We start from the raw sequence: 22,500 nt of genomic DNA on the forward strand, positions 1-22,500 counted from the left end.
ATTTGTTCAGTTACTTATTAACATATTTGTTTATTTTTCGTTTATTTGCTTAAATATTTATTCATGAATATATATTTGTTATATATTTACATATTTTCTCTAGTAATTTGTTGCTTAATTATCTTTTTATTTGTTAATTTGTTTATTTCAATATCTTTTTAGTTATTCATTTGGTAGTATTTTATTTAGCGTATTTTTAGTAGATTCTTTATTTGTAGAAGAATGTGATTAAGGTCCATAGGGGTGTCACTAATAAAAATCTCATACTAATGGCAATTTTTTTTTCCATCTTAATAATAATAAACATTAGCACGTAATCATAAACATAATAATTTGAGTCATGACAATCTCCTTGATGAGTGTTGACATACAAACGTATCGATACAATATGGTACAAAAGACGAAATATTCTGAACCGTTTAATGTTGGTACTCCTGTTTTCATACATTGTTACTTTTGATGTGTTGATATAATGGGACAAAAGACTAATCATTCTGATAAATAAATTTCCAGTCGGTTTTATGTTATGACAGTTTTCATATTGATACAGTACGGGACAAAAGACGAAACATTCTGATAAATATATCTAGACTTTGCAAAAGCTTTTGATACCGTCCCACACGAAAGACTACTTACTAAATTAGCTTTACACGGAATAAGTGGTAGCCTATTAGGTTGGACTAGTAATTGGTTGAATGGTTGAAAACAGTGTTGTTTTAAATGGAAATACTTCTAGATGGAAAAATGTTACAAGTGGAGTTCCTCAGGGTTCCGTTCTTGGGCCACTTCTATTCATAGTATATATAAATGATGTAGACCATGGACTAAAATCTACGGTTTCCAAATTTGCTGATGATACAGAACTGTGCGGAATGGCAAATGATCACTTAAACCAATTAGATATTCAAGAAGATTTAGATGAATTACAGCAATGGTCTGAAAAGTGGCTAATGAAATTTAACACAAGTAAATGCAAGGTAATGCACATAGGTAAAAATAACAGTAAGTACGATTACAAGTTATTTGGAAATTCGTTAACAAAAGTGGATAGTGAAAAAGATCTCTGCGTAATTATCAGTAACGACCTCAAATCATCCAAGCAGTGTATTTCAGCCTCTGAGAAAGCAAATAAGGTTCTAGGACTGATTGCGCGATCTTTTGATTTCAAAAGTTCATCACTCATTAAAAAGCTATATAAATCGTTAGTTCGTCCACATTTGGAATATGCTGTTTCCGTATGGTCACCGAATCTCATTAAAGACATTGACAGACTGGAAAAAGTACAACGGCGAGCCACAAACCGATTCCAAATATAAAAAATAAATCATACTAAAATCGACTAAAATATATGAATCTGTTTCCCCTAAAAAAGCGTAGACTCAGAGGTCTTTAAGATTCTAAAGGGAATTGACAACAACAAAAGTGACAATTTTCACATTGAATGAGAATCCGACACAATGGTCTCAAACTGTCCGGAAATAGATTCAATTTGGAAGTAGGTAGAAACAACTTTGCCAACCGTGTAGTTAATGAATGGAATAAACTTCCTGCACAGGTAGTGCAATGTAGTTCAGTTCGAAGCTTTAAGAATCATTTAGATAAACACCTAAGCAAGATGCTGTAATGATTATAATTTATCTTATATTTGTTTTTGTTTTATCATTTGTCTGTTTGAAATTCATTTATTATTATTTACTATTATTTATTATTTACTATTTACCTGTTTGTTTATAATTTAACTATACCTATGCATTTATTTATGTATTTTATTTGTTATTTACATTATTATAGTTTTTATTTCATTATTATGATTTTTTCGCATCCGACCTAGATATGGACCAAAAGGCCTGTCGGCATGCTCCGCCTTTGTAATCCTTTGTAATAAATTTCCATACTGTTTTACGTTGGTATAACTTTTTTGTTAAGTTGTTGCCATTAATGTTTTGCATTGGTTTTCGCTCAGTTGAATGGAAGTACCTTGTGGCAAGTGGAAGATTCAATTCGAGTTAAGTACTCAGATTGAAAGTAACCGTTCATAACCTATATGTCAGACATACAAAAAGAAATATAGTGAACAAGCATAACGCGTGTCAGTAATACCAACCATTCCAAAATGCTGCATTTGTTTATTCATTTGTTAATTAATTTATCTATTCAATTACTTGTTTATTTGATTATTAATTTTTGCTCTTTATTATTGTTTTACTTTATTCTATTTTTTTACGTATTTGTATATATATATATATATATATGTGTGTGTGTGTGTGTGTATACATGTATATTTACACATTCATGTAAGTGGAGGAGGAAACGCAGGAATCTTAGTCTGAGTTTATTCCTTGCTAGTTTCGCAGGTATGTTTTTTCAAAAGAACGAAAAAGCATACCTACGAAACTAATCAAGAATAAAATCAGACTAAGACTCCAGTGTTTCCTAGTCCACTTACGTCAACCTGTCATACTGTTTCAACATTTACATATTCATTAATTAAATTAATTCATTTATTTATTAAGGGATGACTCGTCATCCACGTGGAGCTGAGATGGAAGGGGTGGAGCCTCTGACTTGGCTACCTCTCTTGTAAGGGGGAAAAAAGCTCTCGATAGATTTATCTTTTCATTTATTTTGTTATTTTTCTCTTCAAATTGTATCTTGAGTTCTCGGACTATACGATCAGTTTTTCCCGAATGAAAGCATAAAACTAGGAGCTGAAATCTGTGACCCACCACATTCTTGGATCACGTGTTGAACTCGTGATCGACAGCTATTGCCCTCCCGGATGAGAGCTCAGAGCTAACATTGCAATTACTCGCTTGCCTATGTTTAATATTGTATATATATATATATATATATATATATATATATATATATATATATATACACATACTATTATTTAATGTGCCATGTGATTTTATTCGAAGGCGATGTAAACATCTCCAAACCAGTTTATGTAAAGAAAACCTGGAAATGATTTTAAGCGATAACTTCAGAGCAAAATAAAAAACCAATGCACAGATGTATTATTCTCAGCTGAAATATTTTGAATTCCATTGGGGGAAAAAACACAGTATAGAAACATAAAGATATTTCAACTAACATAACATTACCAAGAACTATTTTAATCTGTATGAAATAAAAGCTGTACAGCAATTGTAGCATGACTCAATGTAAGAGTCAGCTGCCATTGCGTCTGTTGCCGAGTTATTGCTTGTGCAATTTATAATGTAGCGAGGGTTATTTTTATTTATTTTATTTATTTATTTATTTATTTATTTATTTATTTTTTGCTCCTATGAGCTGTATTTTATTTCATTTGTTTCTTATCGTTGTTGTTATTATTAATGTTATTATTACTATTATAATAGATAAGTATACAAATGAATGGACAGATAATTGAATGAATAAGTAAAAGAATAGAAATAGGCAAATAATCAGCAGAACACGGTATATATTTTTCAAACAGCAATGAGAAAACAACTGAAGATGAACGAAAATATCAGAAACTCTTCCATATACCTGGAAGCCAGTCAGTACATCAGACAAATGATCACCCAAATCATTACAAAGGCACGAAACAATTTGAAAAAAATAAATAAATAAATAAATAAAAAATCAAAAGAATACAATAATCAAATATAAAAGTGTTTCAAACGTCGAATAGGCTCTCTAATCGTGGTATTGTATAATTCAATCACACAAATGAGGGAATGAGCAACATGATAACAATTATCTAATTGCATTATTACAATTTGATTACGCCGTAGTGACCATTAAATTTTTAACAATTAATTGGCAAATTTATAATTTCTCAATACAATGTTATCTTTAGAATATGCAGATGCAACCATACATGCATACATATATATACCATACATATTGTGTGTGTAAACATATACAATGCATTCACACAACGGGACTTACTGGCATACATACGTACATACATATATACAGATATGCATACATGTATACATAATTATATGCATAAATACCTACATATATGCATATATATATGCATACATACATATACACGTACCACATACATACTATATACATACATATACACTGTATACATACATGCTATATACGTACTACATACATACGCACATACACATACATATATACATACTCTCAAATATATTTGGATGACTATATCTTCAGTGTGGCATTTCGTATTTCTTATTGCTTTCTAATATTCCCTTGGAAAACAAAATATGATTGTGAAAATAATAGATTATAGTCTAACTTTTATTAGAGGGGAAATTAATTTTGTAATTCGTGTTTTATATCTAATTACCTCATCAAGCCTTATAGTTATTATTTTCTTTTCACATTTTTAATAGATGTGATACATAAACCTTTTGTTCCTCTTGTTCTTTTCTCTCTTTTTGATATTATTTATTCTTTTATTTCTTTTTTCTATTTTTTTTTCATTTTCAATCGGTTGTATATAGTACATAATTACCTAGGTACATAATGCATACATACATACACATGCATATATACTTGCACACGTACATGCATACCTACAATCATATACATACGTACATGCATACACACACGCGCGTGCGCGCATGCACACACACACACACGCGCACACACACACACACACGCACGCACGCACGCAAGAGACAAGAGAAAAACAAGAGGACATGAAAAGAAACTCAAAAAGGATAGTTATAGAAGAGATCTGAAAAAGAAACTTCCCACACAGTGGTGGATATCTGGAATAAACTGGACGAGGCAACAGTGTGTGCCAATATTATACAAGAATTTAAGAACAAACCTGATGCGGAAAGATACAAAGACGGGTCACTACGAGCATAGCTCCCCGTATAATACAACTAGGTAAAAATTAGATAAACACACACACACACACACACACACACACACACACACACACACACACAGTTGGCGCAGTTGGTAGAGCACTGAACTGCCACGATAGTGGCCCGCAGTTCTAGGTTCGAATCCTGCCCAGGGCCGAAATTATTTCGGTACCGCTGCGCTTCGAGTCGTTACTCTGACTCTCGTGGGCGGGGAGTTGGGGGTGTGTGTGTGTGTGAAAGGTCATAGCATTACCCATAGATCGGACCTACGAGCTCTGAGCTCTCTTCCAGGAGGGAAATAGCTGTCGATCATGAGTCCAACACGTGATCCAAAGACCAAGTGAATACACACAACTTTATTCTCTTCTTCGTCCATCATTATTCAATCACCTGTGTTGTCAATCTCGGTCTTCATCAGCCTCATTCCTCTTCTCTCCTTGAACATCTTTCTTCCCCTCCCAAATCTCCTCAAACTCTTCTCCTTCCCTCCTTTTCGAATGCTTCAGACACTTCTTGTATGTCCAGGAGGCCTCTGATGGTATAAACATCTGTTTTCCAGCCGTATAAGCCTGGGCAGGGTGCAGGGATGACCCGTCATCCAGGAGGTGCTCAGATGAGAGGGAGGGGTGTGGAGTGTATTTAGGGATGAAATGGGTGGGAGTGTTTTTATGCCTTTCCCTTTTTGGCTACCTCCCTTGGAAGGGGGAAAAAGCCTTGGTATATGTATGTATAAGCCTGGGCACAGGACTCAAGTTCCGTAATTCCCTTGTTGCAACTTCCTTGGGGCTGGATTCGTCTTGTTGCTCAAATTCCTTTGTCCAGAACATCTTCAGTTCGCAAGGCGAAATCGATTCTAGAAGCCTGAGGTTGTGTGGGCGAGCAGTTTCTCGTCGTGCTTTGGTGTTCTTTGTGTTTCGTTGTTTAAATAGCTTTCTCTTATTTCCACGCAGATTGTTTTTCATGGTTGATTTTTTTTTTTTCTCCTCGTTCGTTTGTCTGATGCTCTCTTGAATATACTCGTATTTATATTTATTGAAGATCGTTCATATTTAAATACAACATATTTTGTCTCTTCGATGAATATATACTTTGATGCCAGTGCTTTTGAAAAAAGGTTAATTCTACATCTTTATAATATCAATTCATATATCTACTTCATCTTCACTCATAGGCTCGTTTCACAAGTTTCGGCTTTTTGCAGTGCGCCGTTCACGACACGACGTCGTACTCTCAAATAACCATGGGCACTTTCACACGTGGTCGTGACGTATGAAAGCGTCCATAGACACCTATTGTTAATAGAGAGTACGACGTCGTGTCGTGGACGGCGTACGACGAAAAGGCGATACGTGTGAAACTATCCTTAATCAGGTCTTCTGTGTTGTACAGCATATCTATTTCTAGTTTCACTGGTCAACTAAACATATATTCTTCATTCTTTTATCTTGAAACATCTCAATGTGTATTATAAATGTTGTTTATCTAATTCATAATACTGAACAAAGGCCTCTCGTATACTATTCCATGACACTCACGACTTCGCCAACTTCTGCCACGTCACTCCTGCAAACTTCTCTATCTTATCTCTCCACCTCCTGTATATATTCTCCATTCTTTTATCTCTATGACATCATGTGTATTATAAATGTTGTTTATCTAATTTACAATACTGAACAAAGGCCTCTCGTATTTCCATGACACTCACGACAGCGCCATCTTCTACCACGTCACTCCTGCAAACTTCTCTATCTTATCTCTCCACCTTCTGTCTGGCCTTCCGTCTATTTACCCATCTGCAGTTATACCTTTCTTTAATATTAATTTTTTATTAATAATACAAAACAAATATTTACTTTCTCTGCTTAGTTATACATATTGTTCCCCTTTCCTTTTATATGCGTACATCCACCAAATTTTTTCCACTTCAAGGGGGGTAGCCGTGTCAACTTACCCGAAAGGTTGTTCGATCTTCCATGATCTGAGATCTCTAACATCTCTACTTCTTGCAGGTATTTCGTGTCTCAGTTTTTCTTTTGTTGTCAGAGTGAAAATTTCTAACGCCTCCCATATAATAATATAAAATGTTTTAATAATTTTATTAGTTTTTGTGTGTTTTTCTGTTCACTTAACTATTTGTTTATTTCTTCATTCATTCATTTATTTGTCTGTGTATATGTATTCATTTATGTATCTTTACTTATTTATTTATATATGCTTATGTATCAGTCATGCATCTACTACTTCATTTGTTTTTTGGCTATCCTTTTATTTTTGTTTATTAATTTATGTACTTTTCTATTTACTTGTTCACCGCTTTATCTAATTTGGCAGCCTCTACTAGCTAGTTTCATTTATTGCTGGAATATTTGTCGGTTTCATATTTCTATTTTTTTTTTTTTTTTTTTTTTTTTTTTCTCTCCGTTTTATCTGGTTTTCGTTTTATATTGATTTTATTTCATCTTCTTTAATATTCATTAGTGTTTCCCTTTCTCATATTTACTCTTATTTATTTATTTATATTTATATTATTATATCTATCTTATTTGTTTACTTCTCGGAATTGTATTTTTTTTTTTTTTTTTTTTTTTTTTTTTTTTTTTTTTTCTTCTCCGTTCATCTTTCATATCAGTTTTCTTTATCGTTCATCTTTCTTCTCGTCTCATTTCTCTATGTAGATTTTTTTTCAAACTTTTGTTTTCTCTTACTATTTTTATTCCCTCGTTCCTTTCGCTTTCTCTTCCATATTTCCTTATTATCATTCTCTTTATGTTCTTCTCCCTTCATTTGTATTTCCAAGCTCGACTGTTTTAATTTTCTCATTGCCTTATCTACCATCTACCCCTTCCTCCTCATCCGCATTTTAATGTATAATTCTCACTTTGTCTTTTTCCAATTTCTCTCTGGCTATCTCTCCACCTCCCTCCGTCCTATCCTTTTCTCCCCTTTATTATCTCCAGCTGCTGTTATAACTCTAAAGCTTACAGGAGACCTCTTATCTCGTACCCCCAACATTTTCTTTATAATGCATTGTCAGAAGCTCCCTTTTCCCCACAATAATTGCAAGATATTTGCTTCTTCTGCTCCACCTTTTCTGTGCTGACAGCCCAACGCAGGCGCTATGCAGGCTCTATACACTAATGTACACTCTTTACCAGACTGACTCTCTTCAGAGGTTTCGTTAAATTTGAGGGTAAAACTAATAATTGCAAGATATTTGCTTCTTCTGCTCCACCTTTTCTGTGCTGACAGCCCAACGCAGGCGCTATGCAGGCTCTATACACTAATGTACACTCTTTATTAGACTGACTCTCTTCAGAGGTTTCGTTAAATTTGAGGGTAAAACTGTGTGATTGTTAGTATAAAGTAATCCCTGTTGATCCCGTATTTTTTGTTAACGGGCATCGAGCAGAAGGTCAGTAATGTATCGGTTAATCCTCTTAAGTTTAGATGGGATAAGATAATACTTGTTAACTCGGGGATTTTTTTTTCCACTCATGGCCAGAACATCCACAAAGGAGGTTAAAGATGTCTCAGATAATCCCTTTTCGTTTAGTTTACCTTGGTTACAGAGTTATGTTGGTTAGTTTTATTTATTTATTATTATTATTAATTTTTTTTTTTTTTTTTTTTTTTTTTTTTTTTTCTCTCTTTAAGCTGAGGGTAGGGGTGGCCATGCCAAGGATGTACAAGGTGTCTTTAAGACGGTATCTGGTTTCTTCTCGCATAACATCCCAAGTGAGCTCTTAAAATATTGGTTTCTTTTAAGAGAAGATTAGATACATTTACGGATGGGGATGACCGGTGGTAAGAGACATGGAACTGCCTAGTGCAGACCTTATTGTGCCTTGCAGTCTCCTTTATTCTTATGTCTTCCCTATTTCACCTATTTCCACCCCCCCATTTCCCCTCGTTCCTTCTCATTACATTTGCCCTTCGTTCCTTGCCTCTAGTATTTCTCTTGTCATTTCTGTTCCAATTCGCTTCTTTCCTCTTGCATTTCCTTCCGTTTCTCCTCATCTCCAATTATCTTACATCTTCCCCCATTTCGTTATTTTTTTTTTTTTTTTTTTTTACATTTTCATTTTTCTTACTTTAATTTCTCTTTATTTTTCCAATTTCATTTCCAATCGTGTCTTTTTAACTCGTGTCACTAATCTCCCCCTACTTCTTTCATTCATTTATTTTAATTTCCAAATTTCTCAATTTCTCCTTACTCCCACACCACCTATTTCCTTTTCCTTCTTTTCCCTCATTTCTTCTTCAATTTCTTTTCATTTCCTAAACCATTTCCATCGTCCTTTTTTACAGTGTATGAAGGGTAGATGTTGCAGTTCTTATTGTTGTCGCCTGTATTTGCTGTTGTTGATGATGATATTGCTGTTGCTTCTGCTGCTGTTGTTGTTGCTGTTGCTGTTTTTGTTGATGAACCCGCAGTGCACAGTGCATTATGACACTGTTGATGAGGAAGCCTACATTTTCACACGTCACTGTCACGACCATGTGGAAAGCGTCCATAGATATCCATGGTTATTTAAGAGCACGACGTCGTGTCGTGGACGGTGCACGGCGAAAAGTCGATACGTGTGAATTGAGCATTAGTGAAGTATTTTTCCTTTTCGACAGTTTCATTCACTCTCACCAAATGTACAGCTGGCAACATCTCCATGTAGATCACGTCATCAGACGTAGGTTACAATATTTTGCTGAAATTTTAAGATGATGATGATTGTGATAATGATGATTATGTGGTTTAACGTCACAACCCCTCCCCATATTGGTAGGCTAGGACGGTGACCCTTTACAGAGATCTTTTGGAATTTAATAAACCATGCCCTTCGTCCAGCTTCACCGGTGGCAGGGTTCGAACCGCCATCGCCGTTTAGCTAGTTATCTTGCTGAAATTAACATGTAATGCTTATTTAGCATGAGAACGCGAACGCACATGTTGGCGCCAAAAATAAAGTATTAACAAATAGACCACACGGAAATCTTGCCAATACACTCCTAACTTTAACATTATCATAAGAATAGAGGAGACTGCAAGAGACCATAAGGCCTACAGTAGGCAGTTCCATGTCCCTGTCCATAAAGTTATCTAATTTTCTCTTAAAACTGCCAATAGTTTCAACGCTCGCTACATTGTTCCTAAGACTATTCCATTTGTTAACCGCTCTATTGGTAAACCAATTCTTGCCTAATTCCTTCTTTCACGTTATACTGGCTTTCCTTTTATCACTAATCGGTTTTTTCTTTTTTCTATCTCTCTCCCTCTCTCTCTTTCTTCCTTTCCTTTTCTTTTCTCTTCTGTCGTAATCCTCTTTTTATTGAGTCTCGGTCCTTTTATCTGTTCATCTTGATCCTCGGTCTCCTTGCGGGTAGCAGAGGTTTTGTCTTGCAAATCTGTTGAAGGAAACAATTCCAGTTCTTTTGCCACCAATTGGCTCTCTTGATCTGATTTCTCTCTCTCTTTCCCTCTCTCTTTCCCTCCCTCCCTCTGTATCCGTCTGCCTGTGTCTGTTGCCACCAATTGGCTCTCTTGATCTGATTTCTCTCTCTCTTTCCCTCCCTCCCTCTGTATCCGTCTGCCTGTGTCTGTTTCTCTCTCTGTCTCTGTATCTCTCTTCCCTTTCTCTCTTATATCTCTCATATGTTTACTTGTATATTCTATTTCATGTATTTTCTTTTGCCACCAATTGGCTCTCTTGATCTGATTTCTCTCTCTCTCTCTTTCCCTCCCTCCCTCTGTATCCGTCTGCCTGTGTCTGTTTCTCTCTCTGTCTCTGTATCTCTCTTCCCTTTCTCTCTTATATCTCTCATATGTTTACTTGTATATTCTATTTCATGTATTTGTTCTATATTGTTTTTATTTACTTTATTGAATAATACATATTTTTCGTGTTTACCTACTGATTGTTTGCTTTATTCTTGTCTAATTCTATCACCATTTATTCGTTGATTTACTTGTTTGATTATTTGTGTATTTAATTTAATTGATTATTGATTTATTCATTGCATGGAAAGGGAGTGGGTGGGGATGGGGGTGGGGGAATGAGTATGTGTGAATATATATTTTGACGCAGCCCGAAGGGATTTCACCTCGTCTTCTCCTTTTCTGCATGAGGGGACGGAGAAGGGCGTCGCCGAGTAAATGAAGCGGCCTTGCTGTGGATGTGCTGTGTCTTTCTACATTGCTTCTCACACAGGGCAGTGGGCGAGATGCATTGATGACCCGTCATTCAGGAGGAGCCAAAATAAGAGAGGATTTTTTTTTTTTTTTTCCTCCTATCTCCCTTGTGAAGGGGAAATAGCCATTGGTATATGTGTGTTTATTTATTTATTTATTTATTATTTATTGATTAATTCGTTCATCTTGTTTATTTTCATTATTTTATTGTCATTCATCTTCACCAATATTCATTTTTTTTCTCCGTTTTTGACACTTCATTTCTTTGCCTTTTTTTTGTTTTACGTTCGTTCAAATACGAACTGATAACTTTTTAAAATTTCCTATTGTTTTTCAATCTGCCTTCGGAGATTCTTCAAGAAAATGAAATTTCTTGAAGATATTTCTTTTCTGTGGTAGAACCTTCCATGTCATACCTTTCTCAAAAATGTATTTTTTTCTCCTCTCTCTCCTAAAGACCTCCAATTTCAAAAAAATTCTTCTGACGCTATGAAATATTCAACCAAACATTCTTTTAATCCCCCCCCACCCTCACCTAAAAAAAACGGAAGAAGAAAAATATATGAAAATTAAATGAATGTATACAAACCACTCAATATGAAAAGTGCATATATTATCAAAGAATTGTGAAGGAAGATCATACTGACAGGAAACCTTTTAGTCCATAACTATGTCGCATGCTAAGAATAGGTAGTTAACCGAAAAAATGAATATATAATAATCGAACAAAAAAATTGAAAGCATTACAGCATAATGCTTAGGTGTTTATCCAAAAGAGTCTTCAAGATTCCTTTATGAAATTTCCTTCATTTTTATCTATTTTTATTTGACAACTGTGTCTCTGGTACTCTAATTAATACCCGCTTTTTAAGAACTTTGCTACTGTGTCCTATTAATTTTCGTTACCTTTGAAAAATATGTTAACAGGACAACCTCTAGGGCAGGACTCGCAGTAATGGTTATAAACAGGACAAATTTAGATTTAAAAAGGAAATAGGGAAGAATTGGTTTACTAATAGGGTGGTCGACGAATGGAATAAACTTAGTAACCATGTAGTAATAGCTGAAACTATCGATTGTTTTAAGAAACGATTAGACAACTTTATGGATGGGGATGACAGTTGGTGATGGATACGGAGCTGCCTAGTGTAGGCCTTATGGTCTCTTGCAGTCTCCTTCATTCTTATGTTCTTATGTCCATGACCATGTAGTAGGCCGGCCAGTGGGTCTCAACCAGGGGGTGGGGGACATGTGGACCCCCAAGGGAACCAAGACCAGAATTTAGGGTAGGGGAGGGGGTTATGGACTGCAGTTACAAATTATACATTACTATGCAAGACGAGGAATCTGAATAAAAAGAACTCGCATCACTGCCCTGTTAGAAGAAATATAAGATGATTATGATTGTTAGCGAAGGGTTTCTCTGCAACGAGATTTTATTTCATATTATTATTATTATTTTTAATATTTTATTTATTTATTTATTTATTTATTTATTTATTTTGTGAGAAAAATGAAGCGCATTCATACAAATGTTGAGAGTTCGTGAAGGGGAGAATGTAGTGAAAAAAGTGTGTATGTGTGTGTATGTGTTTAAGGGGTGTGTGTTTTTGTGTTTTTTGTGTGGCGATATATATATATATATATATATATATGTGTGTGTGGGGGGGGCTATCTGTGTGTGTGTTTGTATGTCTATCTGTGTGTGTGTGTGTGTGTGTTTGTATGTCTGTGTGTGTGTGTGTACATCCCGAGTAACTCATAAAACACACTCCAAGTGTCAGACGAGTTTCCAGAGAGAATGTGGTCGTGGTGAAGGATTTTCGCCAAAATAGCGCGACGTAAGAGCTTGACGAGCCGAAACTTCGCCCGAAGAACATTTCTTCCACGAGTTCGACTCCTGCAGAGCTCACTTTGTTCTCGAGACCTTGGAGGTCCTCGACGAGCTCTCGAGTCACAGCGAAGACGAAGACGACGCTGAGATCGAGAAGATCGTCTCTTTGTGTGTTGTGGACGACTTCGTCTTCTCGAGCTGCCATTCCGAAGTCGGAGATCTTGACGATGTCAGTCCTGTTGAGGAGGATGTTCCTGGCAGCCAAGTCACCTTGAACAAGTCCATCCATATGAATGTGCCTTCGTCCTCAAAGGCATTGAAGCTAAATGGATATGATTTCATCCTCTCTGAAACGGAATCCCAGGGAGGTCAAAGTGTTCAATGTCTCTTCGAGAGACAGATCCATGAGATCGAGGACAAAATGAACTTGCCCGTTCTCCAGGTCTTTCATGACTCCGTGCAGGCTGATGACATTTGTGTGGTTTCTCAATGTCCTAAGAGCCTCGAGCTCTTTGTAGATTGCTTCCTCACAGATCTCCTCGATCTGGGTCTTGATGGCCACTTCTTCTCCGGTCGGTTTGAAGACCGCGCTGTGGACCCATCCAAAGGCACCAGATCCCAAAAGAGGTCCGATCTCGAAGATGGCGCAAATATCGGGTGAGAACGGTCCCATCACCCAGCCAACGTCCATGGCTGCTGTTTCTTCGCCGAAAGTCTCGAACTCCTCCTCGAAGTCCTCTGAGTGCTCCATCGTGTCTTTGCAAACCGAGTACTGAAGGTACGAAGACCGAAGGATTCCGTGAAAAAGGTCCATCAAGTTTTTGAGTCTCAAGGTCCAACTCGGATATGAGTACCGTTTTTCATCCATCTTCAGGGAGAACAAGAAAACGGTGTAGCTTTAAATTATCCATTAAATACTCTCTTGAATCACTTTCTCCGTCACTTTTGACTTCTTTTGTCTTCTGGCAAACCCCAGGTGATTTTGTTCATCAAAAGAAATATTATTTTATTAAATAGTGTATAGAACAACGAAGTGTAGTATGGGTTGAATTTTTTTTTGACTCGTGGTCTTTTATCTGATGATTCTTATTTGTCTTAAACGTTCACAGTGGTGATCAAATGCAAATGTATATATATATGTATTTGCAGAAACCACTTGGAAAATAAAAGAAATTAATACCGACCGTTTTCGTCTATTCAAGACATCATCAGGGTACAGAGGATACTTTTTTTTCTCCTATTTAGTCCCTGCGGAGCTAGCCGATTTCAGGACTGTCTTTAATTGCTTCTATGGCCGTAATATCTTATTTATTTATTAATTCAATTTTATATTTATTTACCGGAGTGTGGAAATTTTGTTATATTTGACACGGCTGGAGGGGGTCATAGTAGGCCTCCCACGGGGGAAGAGCAGATTAGGCTGGCGGCCAGGATTATTTGAGGTTTTCCGGCGTCTGATGTGCTGTTTTCCCTCAATTGGTCTAGGGCGGTGGAGGGATCTCCGAAGAGATTTCTTAAATCTTTCTGGATTCTGGATTCCAAGAAAAGACCACCTCGCTTGCGCGGGATCGGGTTTTGTGGGAGGGGAAGAATGTCTGTAGGAAAATGAAAAGATAGTAGTGTATAAAAGAGTGCTTTTGCAACCGGGCGAATTGCGAGTGATTAGGGGCTTAAATCTTTAAAATGGTCCCTCAAAGGTCACAATATGTACATGGTTTTAGAGGAACTGGGAAAGGTCCAATGTTACCCGATTCCAGAAGAATTATTTACAATATTTTTAATTATAAAATTATCTAACTTGTACAAACCTTTCTACAATATTATGACATGATGTAATAACTTTTGTGTTTTCCCAGTCAATGATATGGGAGAGCTCTTTTTGGTGGACGAAAAGTCCACTTGACATTTGACCCGTTCTTATGTTGTATTTATGTTGACTAATCCTTTTATTTAAATATTTTCCTGTTTGGCCTATGTCCTTAAAATCACTTTACAAGGTATACTGTAGATTCTTCCTTCTTTTTCTTTTGGAGAATTCCTAATAAGATAGTTCTTAACAATATTGTTGTTATTAAATATCACCTGAATACCAAAGCTTTTAAATATTTGAGGAAGGGTGATAAAATTTTCATGATATGGAATTGCTAAAATGTTCTTCAATTTAAATTCGTTTACTTGAGAGGTGTTAAAATATGTTCTGGCTTTTTCTTGTGCTCTATCCATCAAATGTTTTGGATATTTTAATTTTTGACCAATTTCATAAACAAATTTTACTTCATCTTCAAGATACTCAGGAGAACATACTCTAAACGCTCTCAAGAACATAGAAGAAAAAACAGATAACTTCGTATTTTGATGATGGTATGAATAGAAATGAATATATGAGAGAACATTTGTTGGTTTTCTGTAGACATTAAATTTAAAATATCTACCACATCGATGAATACTTACATCTAAGGCAATGTGTTGTTCTCTATTGTCGTAAATGTGAATTTTATAGAAGGAACCAGACTATTTAACTTTAACACAAACTCATCCACAGGTTTATCACAAGGCCAAATACACAATATGTCGTCAACATATCTGTACCATATTACATTAGATGGCAAAATATTAGGCAATAAATCTATATATGGAATTTTTCGAAAGAGGTTTATTGTCAAGTGGACTTTTCGTCCACCAAAAAGAGCTCTCCCATATTATTGACTGGTAAAACACAAAAGTTATTACGTTATGTCATAATATTGTAGAAAGGAACATAATTGAATCATGTCATATTAAAAATGGTTTTGAAAATAATATGAATTAAAGCTTAGGTTTGTATAAGTTAGATAATTTTATTATTAAAAAGATTGTAAATAATTCTTCTGGAGTCGAATAACATTGGACCTTTCCCAGTTCCCCTACCACAATGTACATATTGTGACCTTTGGTAATTTTTTGTATCCTTTGTACCCTGATGTCTTGAATAGACGAAAACGTTCGGTATTCATTTCTTTTATTTTCCAAGTGGTTTCTGCAAGTATTGTTGTCACGCGTGCTTAGTGAATTGCTTTCCATATATATATATATGTATGATTCACCATGGTCTTGGATCACGTGACCCTACACGCACACACACCACAAACTCTCCACCCACAAGAGTTGGAGTAAAAACCCGCAGCGCAGCGATACAGCCTTGGGCAGGATTCGAACACAGACCACCGTAATGGCAGCCGGTAACTCTACCAACTGCGTCAGGAGTCGTATGTGTGTATATGTATGTGTGGGTGTAGGTGAGCGTGTGTGTGTCTATCAAGATTTAGTTCACACACACACACACACACACAGCTCGTGGCGCAGTGGTTAGAGTTAGAATCCAGCCCAGGGGTGAAATAATTTCAATATTTCTGCGCTGCGGGTTGTTACTTCAACTCTCGTGAGCGGGGAGTTGTGCGTGTGTGCATGTAAGGTCACAGCATTACCCATAGATCGGTCATATACAAGCTCTCTTCCGGGAGGGAAATGGCTGTCGATCACAAGTCCAACACGTGATCCAAAGACCATGGTGAATTAAACACACACACACACTCGCTCTTCACTATGATGTGATGTTGGGGAAAGTAGTTAGCGACTACCAGAACTTCAATCCTCGTGGAGTTATATCGTGTCGGAAAAATGAAGGTTTCTTAAAGGAGAGATAAAGAAGTCAGTTGAAAGAGATAACAGAAGTTGAAAGTTATCAGTATTGATATTTGAGTGGAAAGTAATGTCCCATTAAAAAAAGATGCGACTCTGCTCCGTAGGGGTGTCACTAGAATACTGTCTGCATGAAATGTATGCATTCAATACCCTCCCTTATATTTGGTTAGAGCGTCGCTATTTGCGACGGAGGTGTTGACGGCAGTTCGAAATGGCCTCTAGCGAGTTGGACCAAGGGCATGGTTGATTAAATTCCACGCTGTTAGGGACACCGTCCTAGCATCTTGATAAGGGGAGCTCGCTACGCTAAACCGAATCATATTTTTCGAGATATGTGAAACTGTACAGGATCAGATCTCGTATGTTTGTTACTCTGTCCTTCAACGTCATCCAACCCTTTTCAGGGACACAAAATTTCTTTCTACGAAGTGATACAATCTCTTCTCTCTCTTTCTCCTCTGCTCTCTTCTCTACCTACTTTCTCCTCTCTTTCTCCCTTCTCTCACCCCATTTCTCCCCTTTCTCTCCCTCCTTACCTCTCCTTCCCTCTCCTTCCCTCTCTCCCCTTTCTCTCCCTCTTTACCTCTCCTTCCCTCTCTCCCCTTTCTCTCCCTCCTTACCTCTCCTTCCCTCTCTCCCACCGCTTTCCCACCTCTCTCCTCTCTCCCTCCTCTCTCTCTCATCTCTTTTCTCTTTTCTCTCTATCTCCTCTATCTCTCTCCACACGCCCTCCCTCTCTCCCTACTTTTTTTTAATCCTACGCCTTGACGTCAATAGGCTTTACCAGTCGCACTATACAGAAATATTTCAACTAATTGGCTGACTCGGCTTCAGTTTCCAGGAGACTTGTCCTCTTCTCTCCCTTTTCTGTCCTTCAGAAGAACAGATCTTTTAGATTTCGGCGACCTTCTTGAGTCCTCACACATATTTCATTCTATCTGACTACTTTGTTCCTCCTAAAGGACTCTTGTATTGGCAGTATTCATTGATAATAAGGAAATCGCACGCTTTTTTATAGATTGTATAATTAGGCAGATTTAGATTTAAGAAGGAAATAGACAAGAACTGGTTTACCCATAGTTTAGTTAAAGAATGAAATAGAATTGGTAACCGTGTAGTAAGCGCTGAAACTACCGGTTGTTTTGAGAGAAGGTTAGATAACTTTATGGATGGGGGTGATAGGTGGTAATGGACATGGAACTGCCTAGTGTAGTCCTCATGGTCTCTTGCAGTCTCCTTCATTCTTATGTTCGTATGGTCTTAAATGACTTTCCTTTGTGAGACTCGAACCAAGTTCGTAAGATTTCTGATCTTCGGTGAAGACAACTCTGCTATGGCCGAAGACGACCCAGAGACCAAAAATTTTACAAACCTTTGTTGGATTCCCATAAATAAAATTCGTTTATTCAGAAATACATACATACATAACATACCAAAGGCTTTTTCCCCCTTACACGGGAGGTAGCCAAAAGACAAACGCATAGAAACAACCTCCACCCATTCCATCCCCCACATACTCCACTCCCCCCTACCCTCTTCCCTCCCTCTTATCTTGGCACCTCCTGGATGACGGGTCATCCCTGCATCTTGTCCACTGCCCTGGTAAATTCTTATAGACAGGAGAGAGACTAAAGAGGCGATAATTGTAGATGCTGTCAATAGAAAATAATCTTTGATGGATAAGACATCTTGCACGCATGGAGTAGAACAGGATACCAAGAAAAGTGATGAACACAAGCGTGGAAGGGAAAAGACCAAGAGGAAGACCTCGAATGAGGTGGATTAATGACGTGAAGGTCGAACTGGGGAAGAGAAACAGTGATGGTCCAGAAAACTGGATGGAAGTTGCACAAGATAGAAGATGATGGAAAGGCTTGGTGTTGATGGATATAGGTCTGCAAGAGGCCCTAGATCCACAGAATTGTCCAAATAAATTCGTTAATGGATACCACGACCTCTCCTATGCGTCCGGTATCAAATAGAATTTCCTATAAAAAAAAATTCTATACTGCTAGATGTTTATCTTGCGTGGTTTAATAGATTTACATCAATATAATCAATCACTATCTAATGTGCATGGGTTCCTTGCTTGAGTTATCTTGCATGTGCATCAAACAGTTAGCACTATAGGGTTTATTTAGATCTAGTTCACTACACACACACACACACACACACACACACGCACGCACGCACACACACACACACGCACGCACAGACACACACACACACACAAACGCACAGACACACACACGCACGCACATACACGCACGCACATACACACACACACACACACACACACACACACACACACACACTCGATAGAGAGGACTTGTTAAATTGGACAAGAGAAACACAGGACACGGAAAGAAACTCGAAAAAGATAGTTATAGAAGAGATCTGAAGAAGAACAGTTTTCCACACAGAGTGGTGGACACTTGGAACAAACTGGACGAAACGGTAGTGGGTGCAAAAACCATTCACGAATTTAAGAGCAAACTGGACACTGCGAGATACAAAGGCGGGATATCACGAGCGTAGCTCCCCTTCCCGTAAAACAAACACACACACACACACACACACACACACACACACACACACACACACACACACACACACACACACACACAGATAATATAATTTCCTTACATATACAGTCACAGTGAACAAAACAAGATCGAAATAACACAACAGCAATAACATTAGTGTTATATTACATTACCATTGACTGGCAAACCTGCTATAATATTATGTAAAGGTTATGAACACGAAGTTGCAATGTTTCTGCAACGCAGCCAAAAGTGCAATACGTATGTTATCTTGTATTGTTGCAGATATATTGCACAAGACTAATTCCCTTGCAACCTTCTGTTAATGTTAAGTAACATATCCTAGACTTAATAACCATGTAGTGAGCGCTGAAGCTATCGGTTGTTTTTAGAGGTTAGATAACTATGGATGGGTATGACAAGTGGTAATGGAGATGGAACTGCCTAGTGTAAGCCTTATGGTCTCTTACAGTCTGTTTCATTCTTATGTTCATTCGATAAAATATTGTACTTTCAAAAACGAAAGAAAAGAATGAATAGTTGCATATTTGACGTGATGTGCATATGCATTTATTTTGTGTGATTTTTGCACTGAGGGAACACGGAGGTAGAGTCACCATGTGAATGAAGCTGTGGGAGTAAACCAGCTTCTGCTGTCAGGCCTTGCTGTTGGTGCTGTGCCTCACTGCATTGTTTCTGACTCAGGTAGCAGACGACGGGCAGGGATGACCCTCCATACACAAGAAGCTATAATAGCACGTAAACAAATGGGTCTGGGATGGATGAAGGATGTATGTCTTGACTGGCTTATAAGGGGGAAGAAGTCTTTTGGTACACTGATACATAAACCGCCTAGGCTGGAACGTAGTCACACATGCAGTATTTTTATTCACTGGAAAGTACTTGATTCGATTTAACGTCGCAAAACTCTTCCTATCAGGAGGCTAGGACGGTACCCCTTACAGAGAACTTTGTAGCTTGGAATATAATAAGCCATGCCCTTGGTCCAACTCGCTGGCGGCAGTTTTTGAACTGCCGTCACCTCGACCTCCGCCGCAAAAAGCGACGCTCTAACTCGCTTGAACAATGAGCTTCCTGAAAGTAGCTACAAATTTGATATTTATATTTTTACTTACTTCTCGACATATCTGTCCCAAGGTGTCGTTATCAGTAAACAGAAGAACTTGATACTGGTAGAGCCTCAAGACGTTGTTCCTCTTCGTATTATTTCTTAAGTACTGCAAAGAAAGCAAATGTCTTTTTCACTTCAGTGAAGCACTTAGTAAGTCAAGTACTTGTAAATAATTTAAAAACAATTATTAGTTTTATCAGCTATAATTCTCCGTCTCGCTATTATTGTATTTAACATAACTTTTATCACTTCGTACCCTACAAAATACATGTGGTTGTGGAAGTGCACGTGTGTGTATATGCGTGTGTGTGTATTCACCTTGGTCTTTGGATCACGTGTTGGACTCGTGATCGACAGCTATTTCCCTCCCGGAAGAGAGCTCAGAGCTCGTATGACCGATCTATGGGTAATGCTATGACCTTACACACACACACACACACACACACACACACACACACACACACACACACACACACACACAACTCCCCGCCCACGAGAGTCAGAGTAACGACCCGAAGCGCAGTGATACCGAAATAATTTCGGCCCTGTGTAAGTGTGTGTGTGTGCGTGCGTGCGTGCGTGTGTGCACAGGTGCTTACCTCTGTATTTTTGTTAAGCCCATAAATTAATTTATAGATAGACACATGCATTTATGGGTACACATACCATAAAACTTATGTCTGGCAACTCAGTCACGTTAATATTGAGTAAATTGGACCCAATCGGAAATCCTTAGAAATAATTACCGATATTTCAGATTAAGATTTTTATATTCTGTAAAATATTTGATGCGTTGATAAATAGTTTGAAAGCTTTTTCGGAAACATACTGGCAACCAGAAATATGTTAATGTAGGGACTTACCTTTAAGCAAACATCATATGCCTTAGCAACCATATATTTGTCGGACACACTGAAAAAAGAGATCAGAAATGAAGCGTAAGTAATATTATTAGGTGAACAGTTAATATGCATTAATATATAATAATACAGATCCACACACACATACATACATACATAAATATATACGCATGCGCGCGCTCGTACACGCACATACCGGCTCGACAGTGTAGTGGTACAGTACTCTACGGCTAAATCAGGGATTAAAGTCTCGCACAGGGCTGAAAATTTCAGCATCGCCACACTTCGAACCCGCACTCCAACTCCGGTGGGCAAGAAGTTGTGTATGTGCGCGCGTTTGCGTGTGTAAGGTCACAGCATCACGGCCATTAAGCATAGAATGGGTGGGTAATAGCTACTGATTACGAGGCAACATATGATCCAAAACCATAGCAAATTACACGCGCGCGCACACACACACACACACACACACACACACACACACACACACAGTTGGTAGAGCTCCCGGTTGCCACGACAGCGGTCCGGGTTCGAATCCCGCCCAGGGCTGAAATAATTTCAGTATCGGTGCGCTGCGGTTGTTACTCCAACTCACTTGGGCGGGGAGTTGGGTGTGTGCGCGCGTGTAAGGTCACAGTATTACACATAGATCGGTCATATATGAGCTCTGAGCTCTTCCGGGAGGCAATAGCTGTCGATCACGAGTCCACATGATCCAAGACTGGTGAATCACACAGACACGCACACACACACACACACACACACACACACACACACACACACACACACACACACACACACACATAGAATATGGAAACATTAGGAAAAAGACTAGACAATTTAAACATATTAAAGGATTTTCTGGAAAGCTATATGAAGAGACATGCTTATACATGATATTTATGTATATTTGTATGTAGTCACTTAATTTTACTTAACTTGAATGAAATATACAGGATACGGTTTATTTTCTTTAACTGTCTGCATTTCAGTCAAACTTGGCTTTGAATTTGCTTATATTGTTTGACTTTTTCTTGGATGTTATACCCTGAATCTTTGCATTTGTATGAGAAACTATTTCTTAATATATTCCAAATATTTTCGGCTTCTTTCTTTTTATCGAAAGGGACACCATTTGAGGAGACACGTGTGTAAAGTGATGTGTGAACGTGGTATTTGGTTGTCGAACACGTTGGTTAAACCCCAAATACTCCGTTCACACGTTCACACATCACTTTAAACACGTGTCTGTCGAACCGCGTTCGACGAACCGTGTAAATCCCCTCTTAGAGCTCGATCATGTATCTGAAAATCTGTATCAAGTGGAAACGCGGTATGGCTTCGTCCTCATATTGTTTCTTTTGATACGTTAGTCGATAACTTCCAATTACATACTTCTCTCTATTTATTTATTTATTTTTATTTTTTATTTATTTA

At 37.6% G+C, this 22,500-nt stretch overlaps 1 protein-coding gene across 2 annotated transcripts in view; it reads right to left on the minus strand.

The window, feature by feature from the left end:
• The window catches only part of LOC143036591 (BTB/POZ domain-containing protein 6-like), a 244,789-nt gene that overhangs the window by 142,534 nt on the left and 79,755 nt on the right, over positions 1-22,500 (minus strand). For both annotated transcript variants that reach the window (XM_076204150.1, XM_076204151.1), the window contains exons 4-5: positions 21,067-21,115; positions 20,208-20,309 (exon numbers count right to left, since the gene is read on the minus strand). In XM_076204150.1, coding sequence (XP_076060265.1) covers positions 20,208-20,309; positions 21,067-21,115 — 151 coding nt within the window. The remainder of the gene's footprint in view (positions 1-20,207; positions 20,310-21,066; positions 21,116-22,500) is intronic.

This window comes from Oratosquilla oratoria, chromosome 20, assembly GCF_046742065.1.
Source record: "Oratosquilla oratoria isolate Oo_2021 chromosome 20, ASM4674206v1, whole genome shotgun sequence".
NCBI classification, from domain to species: Eukaryota; Metazoa; Arthropoda; class Malacostraca; order Stomatopoda; family Squillidae; genus Oratosquilla; species Oratosquilla oratoria.